General features: G+C 38.1%; 1 protein-coding gene across 3 annotated transcripts in view; it reads left to right on the forward strand.

Annotated features, from left to right (window-relative positions):
• LOC129442697 (low-density lipoprotein receptor-related protein 8) overlaps positions 1–16903 on the forward strand; it is an 81709-nt gene that overhangs the window by 37382 nt on the left and 27424 nt on the right. For all 3 annotated transcript variants that reach the window (XM_055202922.2, XM_055202920.2, XM_055202921.2), the window contains one exon: positions 14864–15256. In XM_055202922.2, coding sequence (XP_055058897.2) covers positions 14864–15256 — 393 coding nt within the window. The remainder of the gene's footprint in view (positions 1–14863; positions 15257–16903) is intronic.

Raw genomic sequence — 16903 nt, forward strand, 5'->3', positions numbered from 1 at the left:
TAGGCTGCCAAAGCAAAATCAAACGTTGTTTCTTATGTATGTGTCATAATGATGTGTCATTTATTGTTTATTTCTACTTTAAATGGAAATATAATGATTCTTGGCTATTGTAATCACTTTCATACGAGCTGGCCCCAAAATGTCCTTGATATGCTCACCCAAGGTTTTCTTGATGAATTGTCTGGACTCTAGAGTATTGATGTTAAAGTGGCAGGGCTTATACTCGTGTCAGACTCATTTACTGTCTCAATATTTCTGGTGGGAGGGGCTTAAACCCTGCTTATCAAAAATGGCAGTTTTGTCTTGGCCAATCAGGTGACTTCACAGATCCCCACTATAAAACCCTCTGGCCTACTTTTAAGAGCCTGTGTAAATTGTTCTCTCTCTCTCTCTCTTGTTGGCATTAATAGTTTGTCTGGCCATCATTTTGTCTGGGGGCTCAGACGTCTCTCTCATTAATGGTTTCTTACTCTCCTTCAGTTTCTATGATCTGTCTCCCTCTCTTCTAATTCTTGTAAACCGAAAAATGGCATCGTATTAAAGACACAGGCAGCGAATTTACAGTATAAACCGTTTTCTTCTTATATTTAAAAATAGCATGTTCTTGTATCTGAATGTTGAAGCATTGTGCTAGTAATATAAAAGTTGCAGGTTTGATTTCAGGGGAATGATGAATGTGTACTAGGGGTGGCACGGTTCATGGAAAAAATCCGAACCGTTCGGTTCGCTTGTCTCGGTTCGGAGCACGTGTGCGTCGCACGGTTCAACGGTTCATGGCATGCGCAATGTAACCTCATGCCCTGTATGTGACCTCAGCGTGTTTCGCTTTCGCGCGAAAGAAGAGGTGACTGGTGTGGAGTGTAAGTACTGCAGGTTATGTTACGTGTAGAAATGGCAAGTGGGAGAGAAAAGGAAGTCTGCCCGGAGTTGGAGGATGCGCCAGCGTCGTATGATGACAGCGGAAATAAAACAATAAATAGAACTGCAGTCTATGGGTTGAATGTGTTCGAACAGCCACAGGAGACCGCCTTCTCTCCGACCATTTATCTAATCTGAGGTACACTGTTTCACGTCTTTTCTGCGAACACACGAACAGCTCTATTTTTAGTTTTTCATTGATAAAACGAAAGCGGCTGATTTCCGCGTAGTTTCATTTTGCTAGCGTGTGAAAGTTGTGCGATCTTATTTCATAAATTGCCCCTCAAAGTAATCAGGACAGAAGTAGTCAAAAGTGGACAAAAGAGACGAACAAGAACCGTACTGAACCGAGAACGTGACCATAAAACCATGATACGACCGAACCAAGGGTTTTGTGAACCGTGCCACCCCTAATGTGTATCTTAAAGGGACACTCCACTTTTTTGAAAATATGCTCATTTTCCAGCTCCCCTAGAGTTAAACATTTGATTTTTACAGTTTTGGAATCAATTCAGCTGATCTCCGAGTCTGGCGCTACCACTTTTAGCAGAGCTTAGGACAATCCATTGAATCTGATTAGACCATTAGCATCACGCTTAAAAATAACCAAAGAGTTTTGATATTTTTCCTATTTAAAACTTGACTCTTCTGTAGTTACATTGTTTACTATTGTAATTAAAAGTTGAGATTTTCTAGGCATATATGGCTAGGACTATACTCTCATTCTTGCGTAATAACCAAGGACTTTTCTTCCGTAATATGGCTGCAGCAGGCGTAGTGATATTACGTAGTTCCCGAAAATAGTCCCCTGCTATTGAAAGATACTAAAGGGACTATTTTCGGTGCATAATATTATTGCGCCACCTGCACCCATGTTACAGCAGCAAAGTCCTTGATTATTATGCCAGAATGAGAGTTATGAATGGTTATTTTTGAGCACGATGCTAATGGTCTAATCAGATTCAATGGATTATGCTAAGCTATGCTAAAAGTGGTACCGCCAGACCCGCCCTGCGTTCCAGTTCGTTTTTTTATGACCTTCCCTCGCTAACTTCCCTCAGTCTGGTTCACTCGGATGTACGTCATTGCTTATGTTGTACGAGTGCCCACTACTGCTGAAACACTTGAAGTGGGTTCAAATGGATCGCCCTAAGCCCTTGATCACATGGAAAGTGGAGACCGCCCCCTCCATCATTTGATGTCACAATCGTGTTGCATAGTGGGATATGGAGCAGCATGAAGTGTACATATGAAGTAGATTTGCTCCCTTGGTCAAAATCAAGGGAGCGAGGGTCTGTCCATACAAACTTCCCTCGTCCACTTGACAAAGTGGAACGCACTTCAAAATTGCGACAGGGATTCCCCCAAGGGGAAGTGTTTAGGGAAGTTTGCGAGTGCGTGTCTAAAACTGGAGTGGAACGCACCCCCGGAGATCAGCTGAATGGATTCCAAAATGGTAAGAATCAAATGTTTAACTCTAGGGGAGCTGGAAAATCAGCATATTTTCAAAAAAAGTGAAGTGTCCCTTTGAATGTATTATGCATTTGGCAGCTCTAAAGCAACCTTTATTGAAAACAAATTAGAAGTATGTATTTTTTATTCATGTTTTGAAGTGATTCTCAAAAAAGGAAGTTGTAATTTTTGAACAACTAAAAAACAACAACAAAAAAACTTTTAAAATGTTACATAAATCACAATATTGTTCTGAATTCTTTGCTCATATTTATTTACAGGCTTTAAAACCATGTGACAAACATTTTTACATTTAGTTCATTTAAGTGAGTACAGCACAGTCCAGTCATAAGACACCAAACGTTGCTGTGTTATCACAGTGTCACTCATTTAAAGGGGACATTTCATAAGACTTTTTTTAAAAATGTAAAATAAATCTTTGGTGTCCCCAGAAGTTCTAGCTCAAAGTACCCCATAGATAATTTATTATGGCATGTTAAAATTGCCACATTGTAGACGTGAGCAAAAATGTGTCATTTTTGGGTGTGTCTTTTAAAATGCAAATGAGTTGATCTCTGCACTAAATGGCAGTGCCGTGGTTGGATAGTGCAGATTTAGGAGTGGTATTATCCCCTTCTGACATCACAAGGGGAGCAAAATTTCAATGACCTATTTTTTCACATGCTTGCAGAGAATTGTTTACCAAAACTAAGTTACTGGGTTGATCTTTTTCACATTTTCTAGGTTGATACAATCATTGCGGACCCAATTATAGCACTAAAACATGGAAAATATGATATGTGTCATATGATGATATGTCCCTTTTAATGTTCAGGAGTGACTTCTGTATTCCTGTAGCAAATGGCTCGGAGTCAGATTGAGGCCATTTGGCGTCTGGATCGTAAACAGACCTAAAATTGTGACTTTAGATAACCCTGTGTCCTGATAACACAATCACCCAGATATCTACCACCTATCAGGGGTGTAAAATGGGCAACAATTAAAACAAATGCAGTCTTCAAAGGAGGTTCAAAGGAATCCCACCAAAGAAACCTGAGACCCAATCGAATGACAGTCGCCAGAGACACAGCAGGGGGGGCACGACTATATGTCTCTGATGAAACCACGTTTAAAAATCACAATGAGCTGTTTAAATGTATATATATGTTATATCCCTTTACTGCATGATCATGTATGTGTGATGTAACTGTGTGTTAACACTTTAGTTAGATTTTGTTCACTGTAGCATGGTTCATATCTTAGGTATGAAATTATTATTCAACGTGATCTTAAACCCATGTCTTGTCTAGTATCAAATTAATCTACTCTTTATTTCCCAATCATTTCTATGTATCATATTACCATAAGCCGCATCAATGTCATTTAGTATCGATTTGAAGAGTTATGGAAACAAAGTTTTATCATTATGCAATTACGCAAATGTGATGTCTGAAAGAACAAAGGCTTGTTTCCCCGCGCGATCGAACACTTCACACATTGGTCATACACCCAAAATGGGCTGGGGATGTGAAAGGTCAAAACGGCCTATCGCTCAAGCCATCATAGCTCAATTGCTCAGTTCGCTCAATCTCTCAATCGCTGATTCGCTCAGTATCTCAGTCAGTGGCTTAGTTCACCCATGAGCGCTCAATCGCCCGGTTACTCAGGTAACCTGCCAGCGCAGTTTGGAAACTCGCTGAGACTCACCCAGAGTCCCTCGGATTCATCATCTTTTCTCTGAGCCCTGTCTCTTCAGGACAGTCTTTCCTGGCTTTGCGCTAGAGTTCGGAAAACCCCGCGGACCAATCCGCCCTACGAAACAACTTACGGACTTCATCTTAAACGAACACACCTGGATTCTCTCTCTCTCTCCTTGCTCGCACCGCGAGCATAAGAAACTTTGCACCGCAACACAAAGAGCCAAACGCAAGTATAAACTCGTTTTACTCGCTGATGTTCAAGCTTTACCCCTTATGAAAATTAAGGCGATCCTTAGAGATTATCCGATGGTTTGTGCAGATGTTAAGCAATAGTGCTATTGCCAATCTTTTATTCTCTCTAGCTATTTTCAATCTTTTCTTTCTCATCTATGTTTTATGTTATTGTATGTGTGTATGTTTAGTTAGTCGTTATGTGTACTTCATTTTATAGTTAATAAACCGGTTTGCATTTTCACAATTGAATTGTTTCTGTGTTCAATGCTCATGAAAGTAAAGTCACTATTTCTGCCTTTTGATCCAGCTACACGCTGCGAGTAGCACTGTATATCAGTGAGAAGGTTAATTTTAAAGGCCATGAAATTAACATTTCTTAGACGTTAATATACGATTATGGATATATGTCTTCGGTGGACGAACATATTAATTAATTGTTATTATTAATTCTGCTACGCCAGGTAAAACCTGATAAACTTGTATAATTAATTACAGTTAATTATACATAATATTCCCTTTTGAGCTAAAATCTAAGATTCCCTTGGGAATCCCCGTAGTGTTTCGGTCGGAGGTTCATAGTGTTTCAAATAACGTTATTTCCCTCCTCCCGCATAAATTCGCTACATTCCAATCACACATAATCATTTATTCTGCATCTGAATTTTAGGATATAACTCTGTATTGCAACTGTCACTCAAAAACCGTCACATTTTGGCACAAATTATAGAGGAAATCTGTGGACTTTTTCAATCAATGTTTGTTTAGCCGTCCCCATAAATTTTTATGGATCTTACAATCTCGCAAGGCAGCATCAATCCATTTTTACTTCTTTAAAGGTAATCAGGCATTTCTTTTCATCCGACTATAACCAGTACCTACCCAGGCATTCTCTTACTACTCTTGATTGTTATGCCCCTGCCAATGTCACAGTATCGAACCAGAATAAGAGCCCGGTGTCAGAATGATATCTCACCTGGGTCATGATGATAATTGATTTAGTGCCTTGCTCTGCCAAGTCAGTGATGTGTAATGCACCTCTTATTATCCACTGCTGAGAGCCTCATAACTTTAATCCACTGCAGAGGTTGATCTAGACATCTGCTGCATACATCTCAGTAGGGTTTGGTGAATGCACAGATTCAGTAATGAATGTTATTTCCTGTTGCTTCATCACAAAGCGAGGTTGATAAGCTCAGATTTGTCTAAAGTAGGTTTGTTTTTTTATGAAAAACTGATTTGGTTGATCAAGTTCATAATATAATTTACATTGACCATCAAAGCAAATGCTTTCTTACCAAACAGACACACAGGAAATTGCATGAATTTGATATAGTGTTTGTGACGATGCAATCAGATTAAAGGATCTACAGAGTCATTTTTAAAACAGATTACATTATTAAAACACACTAAACAGATACAAATCAGGTTGCTTATGTACTACAATATAAACTTGAGCAATGGCCATGCAATTTTAATGCATTTGTATTGCTGTCTTAAGAGATTGTTTGTCACAAGAATATAGCATAGGACTGAAATACTGGCCGTATATGCACAATCTGCTAGCCATTTATCAAAACGCTCATCTAGATAAACTTAATTCTTAATCGCCAGTGTTAGTGAACTGCTGGTAACTTATTAAAGTCAATCTCACTTTGGCGTTCGGTTAATTGAGTCTTTTCAGCAGTGAATTATGCATGATTCTCACAAGCAGGTTTGATTATCGGCACTTCCACAATTCAAATTTCTCATCATGTAAAATCACTTGCAACAATTCGCTCAGCATTTTGATTCTAGTCACAGGCTGTGTGCCACGCAGAGTCACTGTTTAGGTAGTGTATCCAATTGTATCTGACATTAAGAAAAGCTAGTCACCAAGGCATGGAACCAGCTTAAATTAAGTATTTAGAAAGTAATTATATTTCCTTTCTGTGCAAATTATTATCATCTGGGTAAATTGATGAGCTACGAAAAGGCTTTTCGTTACCAAGGTGTTATACAAGAAACATCTCATGATGGTTAAAAGCAAAGAGCACTCCCAAGACCTTAGCAACCTTGTTGTTGCGAAACATATTGATGTAGTCGGATACAGAAGTATTTCAAAACTTTTGAATTTTCCTATAAGCACCATTGGGGTCATTATCTGCAAGTGGAAGCAATATCACTCTATCATCAACCGACCACGCACAGGAGCTCCTCGCTAGATTTCTGACTATGGAGTTAGATGAATAGCCAAAGAGCCAAGGATCACTCGGAAAGAACTCCAGAAAGACTTGGAGGCAGCAGATACCTTTGTCAAAAAGAAAAGAATAGGCAATGCACTCCACCGAAATGGACTATATGCACGCTCACCCCACAAGACTCCATTACTGAAGACAAGGCATGTCGAAGCCCGTTTAAAGTTTGCTGCAACTCATTTGGACAAGCCTATGAAATACTGGGAGAAGGTAGTCTGGTCAGGCGAGAGCAAAATTGAAAACTTTTTGGCTGTCATGCTACACACCATGTTATAGAAGAAATAGCACTGTTCATCACCCTAAAACACTATACCAACAGTGAAGTTTGGAGGTGGAAGCAACATGGTGTGGGGCTGTTTTTTATTGCATGGTACTGGCAGACTTCATGTAATTGAAGAAACGATGAATGGGGCCCTTTAACGAGAACAATCTGCTGCCATCCACCAGGATGATGAAGATGAGACATGGTTGGACCTTCCAGCAGGACAATATTCCAAAGCATACAGCAAAGGAAACTCTTAATTGGTTTTAGAGAAAAAAAATCAAGGTGTTAGAATGGCCCATTCAATTACCTGACTTGAATCCAAATGAACATTTGTAACATTTTTATAGCTCATCATTTTACTTACCCAGCTGATAATAATTTGAACAGATAGAAAATATAATTACTGTCTAAATACTTATGGATTTCAGCTGGTTTCTCGCCTTGGTGACTAGCTTTTTCTTAAAGTGTTCAATACTACAATATTCCTATGTCATTTAACTTCATTGCACATAACTTTTTTATGGATTTAAATGTTGTGAATTCTTTATATTTTTGGAGCTGTCTGGTGAAAATTGTGAATAACCTTATTGGAAATACAACCCCAAATCAGAAAAAGTTGGGACACTGTAGAAATTGTGCGTAAAAAAGAATGGAATAATTTACATATCTCATAAACTTATATTTTTTTCACAATAGAATATAGATAACAAATCAAATGTAGAAAGTGAGACATTTTAAGCGAGACAAATATTGGCTCATTTGGGATTTTATGAGAGCTACACATTCCAAAAAAAGTTGGGACAGGTAGCAATAAGAGGCCAGAAAAGTTAAATGTACATATAAGGAACAGCTGGAGGAGGACCAATGTTTAGGAATAGGAATGTTGTCCCATTCTTGTCTAAAACAGGCTTCTAGTTGCTCAACTGTCTTAGGTCTTTTTTGTCGCATCTTCCTCTTCATGATGCACCAAATGTTTTCTATGCATGAAAGATCTGGACTGCAGGCTGACCATTTCAGTACCCTGATCCTTCTTCTACGCAGCCATGATGTTGTAATTGATGCAGTATGTGGTCTGGCATTGTCATGTTGGAAAATGCAAGGTCTTCTCTGAAAGAGATGATGTCTGAATGGGATCATATGTATCTAGAATTTGGATAAACCTTTCAGCATTGATGGTGCCTTTCCAGATGTGTAAGCTGCCCATGCCACGCGCACTCATGCAACCCCAAACCATGCAGGCTTCTGAACTGAATAACAACTAGGGCTGTGCAAAAATATTGATACAGCTAACTTTCAAAGAGCTGCATGTGTTCAGCTCTATTTTTTTACATTTTTGATAAAAAAAGAAAAAGTATTGCAACATGCAACTTATTGTATTGTATCGTGATACGCATCGTATCATGACCCATGTATCGTGATACGTAGCGTATCGTGAGGCACTTGCAAATACCCAGCCCTAATAACAACTTGGGTTGTCATTGTCCTCTTTAGTCTGGATAAAATGGCTTCCCAGTTTTCCAAAAAGAACTTCACATTTTGATTCGTTGGACCACAGAACAGTTTTCCACTTTGCCAAAGTCCATTTTAAATGAGCCTTGGCCCAGAGAAAACGCCTGTGCTTCTGGATCATGTTTAGATATGGCTTCTTTTTTGACCTATAGAGTTTTAGCTGGCAACGGCAAATGGCACTGTGGATTGTGTTAACTTGACAATGTTTTCTGGAAGTATTCCAGATACCATGTTGTGATTTTCATTACAGTAGCATTCCTGTATGTGATGCAGTGCTGTCTAAGAGCCCGAAGATCACGGGCATCCAGTATGGTTTTCCGGCCTTGACTCTTACGCACAGAGATTGTTCCAGATTCTCTAAACCTTTGAATGATATTATGCACTGTAGATGTGGATAACTTCAATCTCGTTGCAATTTTTCTCTGAGAAACTCAGAAAACTATTTTTCACTGCAGCATTGGGGGAATTGATGATTCTCTGCCCATCTTGACCTCTGAGAGACACTGCCCCTCTGACAGGCTCTTTTTATACCCAATCATGTTGCCAATTGACCTAATAAGTTGCAAATTGGTCTTTCTCCAGCGGTTCCTTATATGTACATTTAAATTTTCTGGCCTCTTATTGCTACCGGTCCCAACTTTTTTTGGAATGTGTAGCTCTTATGAAATCCAAAATGAGCCAATATTTGGCATAAGTTTTCAAAATATCTCAATTTCAACATTTGATATGTTATATATATTCTACTGTGATTAAAATATAAGTTTATGAGATTTGTAAATTATTCCATTACTTTTTTAATCACAATTTCTACAGTGTCCCAACTTTTTCTGATTTGGGGTTATTGTATATGTACTGAAAAAATTTTTTCCTCCACTGTACATGGATATTTTAGGGTAATTAAAAGTAATCTCTACTGGAATTATTTGTGGTATGTCAATGCTTACAGTAACTTGTATTTTAACCACAAGTTTCATATAACCTGATGTGCTGTTTTCCATAGAGGCCTGACATTGTATTTAAATTGTGAACATGTTAGCCTTACTGTTTGCTATTTTGTTCAGTTGGTTTAGCACTAGCAGCTAGGAGCACTACTCTCCTGGTACATGCATAAACAAAACCATTTACTCTGGTAAATTATCCGAATGGAGTTTTTCACAGCCACTATTAGAGGCTTATATTGGTGGGCTGGTCCATCATACGTCTCTCCCCTGAGGGTGGACATGGCCCGCAGCTTCACCTCTACTAATCAGAACCTCTGATCATCACGGCAGCGTGACTCTCTGGGAACTGGGTCACACTGGCTGCCGTCCAACCTCATGTACCACTCGGCCTCCATTTACGCATGAGTTTGCTTTGCTAACTGGGCGTCAGCTGAAAGCTATAGAGGAATCAATGCAGGCCAATTCATTTCTTTAGTCGTTCGATCTCGTATTTAAGCGTATTCATAATAATAATAATAATATGTTTAATTTCTGTACCGCCTTTCCATGTTCAAGGATGCTTTATAAAAACAATAGAGTTATAATAGCGCAGACAATTTACAATTAAAGAGAACACAGAAATGGGCAGTAGACATTTGCCATAGTCCAAGACATAACGCTACATTCACACGAGGCGTCAGTTAACGCTTGATGGAGGGCATGTTTAAAGCGTGGTCAACAGCCAATCACAGTGGCCGCAACACATGCTCCTCTGTTCTCATAGATATGTTCACTAGATGTTGCCTTGGCTACGGCAGTTCATTGGACCGATTGCGTCAAATAGAGCCCCCATCTTGAAACAGGGGAGCCCCGCATCAGCGTCATTATAGGCAATGGTGTAACGGAAATAAAATCACCATAAATCGGCATGAATGCGATTTTCAAGGGTTTTTTTTTGTTCGTTCCAACAGTCAGATATGTATTTAGCATTGAATCCAGAAAAAAATAAAAGTTTTAATATTATGAAAATTTACTTTTTCTAACTATAATGCATAGTGCTAGTAGGCCTAACATCCATACAAAGCACAAAAGTCCGGCATCGTCCATGAATTCGAAGTACATAGATAGCAGCTTTACCTAGCTACTACCTATGACAAGACCCCTCTTCTAAGATGAAGGCAGTATTGACGCATGCTTAGAACCCCAAGGAGACATCTAGTGTATATATCTATGCTCTGTTCTTCGGTCTTGCATAAATGTATTTTTATTTATTTGCATAAGGTGATCTGATTGGCTGACACGCGCATTGGCACATGAAAAGTTAAGAAATGTTCAACCTCTGCCGCGAGAAACGGCAGTAACGCAACGCCAATGGATCCACAATTTAGTTCGGCAACGCATGACATCACCCATTCAAAGTAAATGAGAAGCATTAATGCTGCTGGCACCCTGCGTGAATGTACCGTAAGCGATTGCAGTTGCATATAGCAAGAGTTCAATATTTACAGTATATACTTAAAAAAGTAAAAGAAATCTGATTTATTTATAATTGCCTTATGTCTTTAATGCTCAGTGCAATGCGTTTGTACACACAGTGCAACACCTAGTGTACATCCCTACGTATTTATGGTCTAATGGGCATTTGTGGCCTAGTGGTAGAGAGTCAGGCTTCTAACCCGAAAGTCATCGGTTCCAATCTCTAGGTTGCAACTGTAGTGCCATTGAGCAAGGCACCTTAATTTGAAACAAAATCAATATTTGAGAAAAATAAACTGTTGTATACTGCATGTCTCTCTATGGTAAAGTGTTGTAGAGATGGCTGGAATAAATAAATCATGTGCACAGCGATGATAATTGTCTATTCCCACTCATTAATCTTCTGTTAATCTAGGCTAATCTCAAGCCTAAAGCCTTTATACTGAAATGGCTTATATGATTCACGAGAGCTTGTGTATATGCAGTGAATACAATGACTAGCAAATGATTATATGGGCAATATAAAGATACACCCAAAATATTCCTTCATCCGAATATAGGTTTTTAACTTAATCACAATTTGGATACAACATTTTTTAAAGCTTCAATAAGGAAATTAATATAAATTAGTTAAATAAAATTTTATTGTAAGTGGTCTTCAAAAAAAAAAAAATACAATGGGTGACTTCTTTTTTTGATTGTGCACCTTGCGAAGTTCGTCACAACATGTATGTAGCCCGTCATGTGTGTGGTTCGTAATTTCAAAATATGCTTCATTGAACTGCATCAAAATGGATTGAGATTCTCTGGCAGTGTTTCCCATACATAGGCTCTACTTGGGCGGTGCGCCCAGGTAAATTGCGACCTGCCCAGGTAAAAAAAATCACTTTACGAATTTCCGTATTTTCTGAACTTGACTGGATGACCCGTGTTTTGGAGAGAGCGAGAGAGAGAGAGAGAGCGTGAGCGAGAGAGAGAGAGCGCGCGAGAGATAGAAAGGTGGGGGCCGGGTGTCCGTGAAGATGATGCACGCGTCATAAACTCATCATCCAGCGCGGCAAACTGGATCAACTGCAGCACATACTGAGGTAACTGAGCAGCCAGGGAACTACACTGCGACCAAAATGGTCGCATATGCTTATGTGCATATGTGTTTATAGCATCCAAGTTGGCTTCATTTTGCGTGCAAGCACGTTGTGTCTCTCCCGTTGAGTGTCCGTTCACGTGCTCTCTGTTTCTCAATGAATTGGGTGCGACGCCAAGCAACCTCAGTGTCACATTGTATCCTTTCATGTTTCTGAACTTGAGCAGAGTTTTACCATTAGAGGTCTTTCTTCACTGAGGACGCGGGATCCGTACGGTTCCGGGTTTATATTTTAAATGGTCAGTCGGGTCCGGGTCGGTCCTAGTTCATTGCTTCGGGTCCCAAGTCTGATTAATATTGTGTGTAAAACCCGAGTCGATCGGAGAACGGCCGCTAGCGCAAAGCTCGAGTGCAGTTTCAGCGTGCCTCCGGTTTCTTTGGCGATAACAGCTGGCTCTTGTCACGACCACGCGCCGCTTCATTTTTTCTTTATCCCATTTTTTTATAATCTTACAATTAATAGACCATATCTTTACTAAAATCTAAACAGTTTGCACAGAGATTGTAGCAAAAAGCAGTGCTAATACTGAATGAGCAAAGCTCTAGCTGACTCAAGATATAAAAAACGCAAAGCTGTAATGTAAAGTCTGTCATCGGGACAGCAAGTAGACTTTTAAATCTGAAATAATGAGTGGATTAAGCTTTTTTAATCGGCAAAAGAGAAATAGAAAGCAGAAGCAGTAAAAGTGCCTAACTAATAGAAATTATTAACATTACATCAGTCACATTTATAATCTATAGACCTGCACTGTCTATTAATATACTGTACATAGTATTGTATATAATTGAGTTTGATAAAAGGGGTCATCAAATTGCTTCATATATCAGTGCAAAAACATAAAGTGTTTTCGTGGTGCTTTAACAAACAGTGTCAGCTTTGTTTATGGCAAAGAAAGTTTGGGGTGGTTAGATTAATGAACTATAATGTGAAATTAATATTAATGTTTAATAAATCAAAGTATTGTGTTGTGTCACACATTATTAGTTCTTTGTCACATGTATAGTAGACCATTTTTTGTCGGTGGATATAATGATTGCCCTTTTCACGAGCTACCACCACAAGTAAATTTCAGATCTGTGGGAAACACTGTTCTCTGGTGTTACATTTATGCATTTGGCAGACACTTGTATCCAAAGCGCTTACAGTGCATTACAAGGTATACATTTATACCAGGTATAATTTATACCTGGGTTTGAACCCACAACCTTTTGTGCTGCTAATGCAATGATCTACCGCTGAGCACTGCCACAGACATCGCACATTCACCTTCCTTCAGTGTTCTAGACTTTTTTACCTTTCTCTGTGTTCCTCTTATCTCGACAATCAAGCTCTTTGTCAGAGATCCCATTAAAATCCTGATCTTTGATAGGCAGATCCTTTAGTCCACAGTGTCTTTCTTTGTAATCTCTGATACCTCTATCCCATTATTATCTTTTTCTGTGTGTGTACAATGCTGTATGTGTGTCTTTAGTCTCAGTTTAACATGGATGTCCTTATGGGAAGGTGTTTAATGCTGCATTTCACATATATTTGTTTACACAGTCTCTCTCCAGCTTTTGCTGCTCTGATATGTACTTCATTTTATTCAGCTAACAGTAACTTTATGAAATGTGAAATTTTTAAACCTTTGGCATTAATACGAAAGTATTATTTATTAAAATAATAAATAAAGTATCAGAAGCCAGTGTCTACAAACACCTAATGGTTAGGAAAACCCTAGTGATTAAAAATAAATCCAATTATACTTGAAAATAAATACCAACCCTTTCAAAACAATTCAAAACAAATACAGTAGGTTTTGATGATCAGTACAAAAATGTGTCCAATTTAAGACAATTCGAACTCAACAAAATTACTTATTATGACCACCCCCCCCCCCCCCGTTTATATGTTTAATATTCACATATTTCATATTTTTCAAATATGACAAACATGGGCAAGTCTTATATCAAATGAATTATTATTATTTTTGTTGTATTATCATCACATATCCAACAATCGTCGAATGGATAATGAGGTAAAAAATTGTCTTTTGTAAATTTAAGTGAAACTTAAGCGTGAACTGCCTCAGATAGCACAGATAGCCACAAATGATACACCATCTTTTATCTTAGATCCTACTCTAAAAAATGAGTCCATTTACAGCATTTTCTTTGGTTGTGTGCATGAATAATCCCTTGCTATTTATTATATTTGCAAAACAAAACAAAGTACTTTTATATGAAAAATGTATTTCCACTCCATTCAGTAAAATAAGAATAACTTTTGAATTCGACTTGCTAAAGAGATCATTCTTTTTTTTGGGTGTTTACTGTCTGCTACCGGTAACAACCAGAACTGTCTACAGTCTGCTAGAGCACACAGAACCAGAGTTATCCACTTTCAAACACAAAAAAAGAATTTTTTTTCATCATATGAAAAACAACTTAAATAACAATATTTGTCACAAACAGCAGCTTTTTATGTAACTTCAAAGGGTTTTCTGTAAAATTATATAAAGATATTGCATTTATTCCACTGTATGTGTTATGGGGACACTTCAAATTTTTAGGCGGAAATTGAATACAAAAAGTGTATTATTCCTCTCTTCAGTCGGAGTAAAATAACTTTTGCATAGATTATGATAGAGAAAACAATCCTTTTTCCTCTGTAAGATGACAATAGCTTAAATCAAACAAAACTGTCTGCAGGTTTTTGTGACATTTTGTGGAAAAAAAATCAAAAAGCGCCTTTTTATTTTTGTTTGTAAGAGGACTGACAACAAACACAACCATGTTTAACACTTTCAACAGTGTTATGTAATTTCAAAGGGTTTCCTGTAAAATGATTCCAAGCTTTTTATATAAACCTCTGCATGTGGGTATGGGAACCTTAAGCTTTTGAAATTGGGTAGGCCAAATCAAGGCGGAAATCCCCCAAATAGCCTCTGTGCTTAAGAGGTTAATAACTTGGCTGTCTGTATCTTTCTACATGTTAAAGCGGATTTTTTTCAAATGTCTTTTATCCACAGATGCCACGTCCTGCTCAAGTGGAGAGTTTCAGTGCCGTAACCATAAGTGTTTAGCACCGATCTACGCGTGCGATGGTGATGACGACTGTGGAGACGGCAGCGATGAAGAGAAGTGCTCTCCGCCCACCTGTGGACCGCACGAGTTTCGCTGCAACAGCACAGAGTGCGTGCCGAATCCCTGGACCTGCGATGGTGACCCCGACTGCGCTGACGGTTCTGATGAGTGGGCGGGGCGATGCGGGAGCGGGTCCGATCGACCAGCTCCGCCCCCTGTCCACAGGCTGCAGTGCAGCGCTGGAGAATTTCGTTGCGGTAGTGGCGAGTGTCTGAGGCTGACGTGGAGATGTGACCGGGATCCTGACTGCAAGGACAAATCAGATGAGGCAGACTGCCGTAAGTGTGCCCACACAACTTTAGTTCACTTACTTTCTGTACAGACAACAAAACTTTTATTGTACAAAACTGATAGAAACTTAAGTTGACAAAAGATATTAAGCTGATAGCGTACATACCGTATAATAGGAAGATAAAGCTATATGATGAATTCACTGTAGAGATATTGTGGATGAACTCAGTTTAGAAAAAGACCCATCATGAAAACTGCTAAACTACTGTCATGTCAACTGAAAGATGTTAGTAGTGTCGTACTTTATCGTTTAATAGTCTTAAAGTAACATGGTTATATGTTACAAACCATTGAAAATACAATATTGCCTTCAATTCAACCTCTTAGCACTTATCTTTCTGTATGCGAGTGTAGTTCCATAGTGGCTCGTTCCTTCTCCAAGACTCATTTTTTACCTGCTGAACTCGTTGGATGTTGCATTGTTCTGCATACAAAACCAACACTTCCAGCCAATGAGCATGAATGTGCTTGAGCCTTTGTATAAATCATATTTATGGAAATTTCACAGCAGGAGTTCTCATTGTGAAGGGCATGCAGCTTAAACAATGTTTCACATACAACGACAAGAAATAAATTCCTACAGATATCGTAAGAATTCACCAAGGATGGAAAACGGAGGTTTATGACAGATCATTGTAGTGCCTGACTGACATTTATTATCTATTCCACCCACACAAAGACAATTCTTATTGTCGTTATTGCTCAAGGCTTAAAGTATTAAGTGTGAGCACACACTTTAGTCCTTTTTGACATTTTATTTATAATATTTGATGTTTCTCTCTTGGTTGAAGTGAAAAAGCATATGTTTATGTAACGTACTGTAAATACTATAAACTTCTTAGCCTGGGTGATCCTCACGAAATCCAGATTTAGAAGGTGTCCAGCATCAGAATTTTTTAAAAGGCCCTTGAAGCCAAAATTTTTTTTGCACATACAGTATAAGATTAAGGTCTGAACTTACTATAATCATTATTTTTAGAGGATTTAAAAAATATTTCCTATAGAATTATTTAATTTTTTTAGATTATCATTATCAAAAATTATCATTACCGCAACATGATATTACATTAAATATATGCAAGACAAATCTTTTTTTTGCACATACAGATTAAGGTCTGAACTTACTATAATCATTATTTTTAGAGGATTTAAAAAATATTTCCTATAGAATTTTTTAATTTTTTTAGATTATCATTATCAAAAATTAACATGATATTACTTTAAATATATGCCTTTACAAACTCATGTTTCGGTAATGAGAACTAAAAATTTGTCTAGGCACTATGACAAAAAAATAGTAACTTTTATCTGGAGAGAGAAAATAAGAACTGCTTACCTTGTAGCCATCTTGAGTGTCACGGTCAATTATGTTCCTTCCAACAATTTTTTTTAAATATAAGTTCCTTGAGGGCTTAAACAATGATTGTGGAGGATGAGAAAATTGGTCCTTATTATTGTCTCTACATTTACCAATGATTGCCAAATACCACATGTTTCTTTACTGTAAGTGTTTTTAGTATAACATGCACTGAAACTTTAAATTTTTTAGATTTTTTAATTATAAATATTTCCATGTCAAAGAACCCAAATCCAGTCATGGACACGTTGCGGTAATGAAATTTTTCCCCTTGAAT

The sequence above is a fragment of the Misgurnus anguillicaudatus genome, chromosome 2 (genome assembly GCF_027580225.2).
Source record: "Misgurnus anguillicaudatus chromosome 2, ASM2758022v2, whole genome shotgun sequence".
Lineage (NCBI taxonomy): Eukaryota > Metazoa > Chordata > Actinopteri > Cypriniformes > Cobitidae > Misgurnus > Misgurnus anguillicaudatus.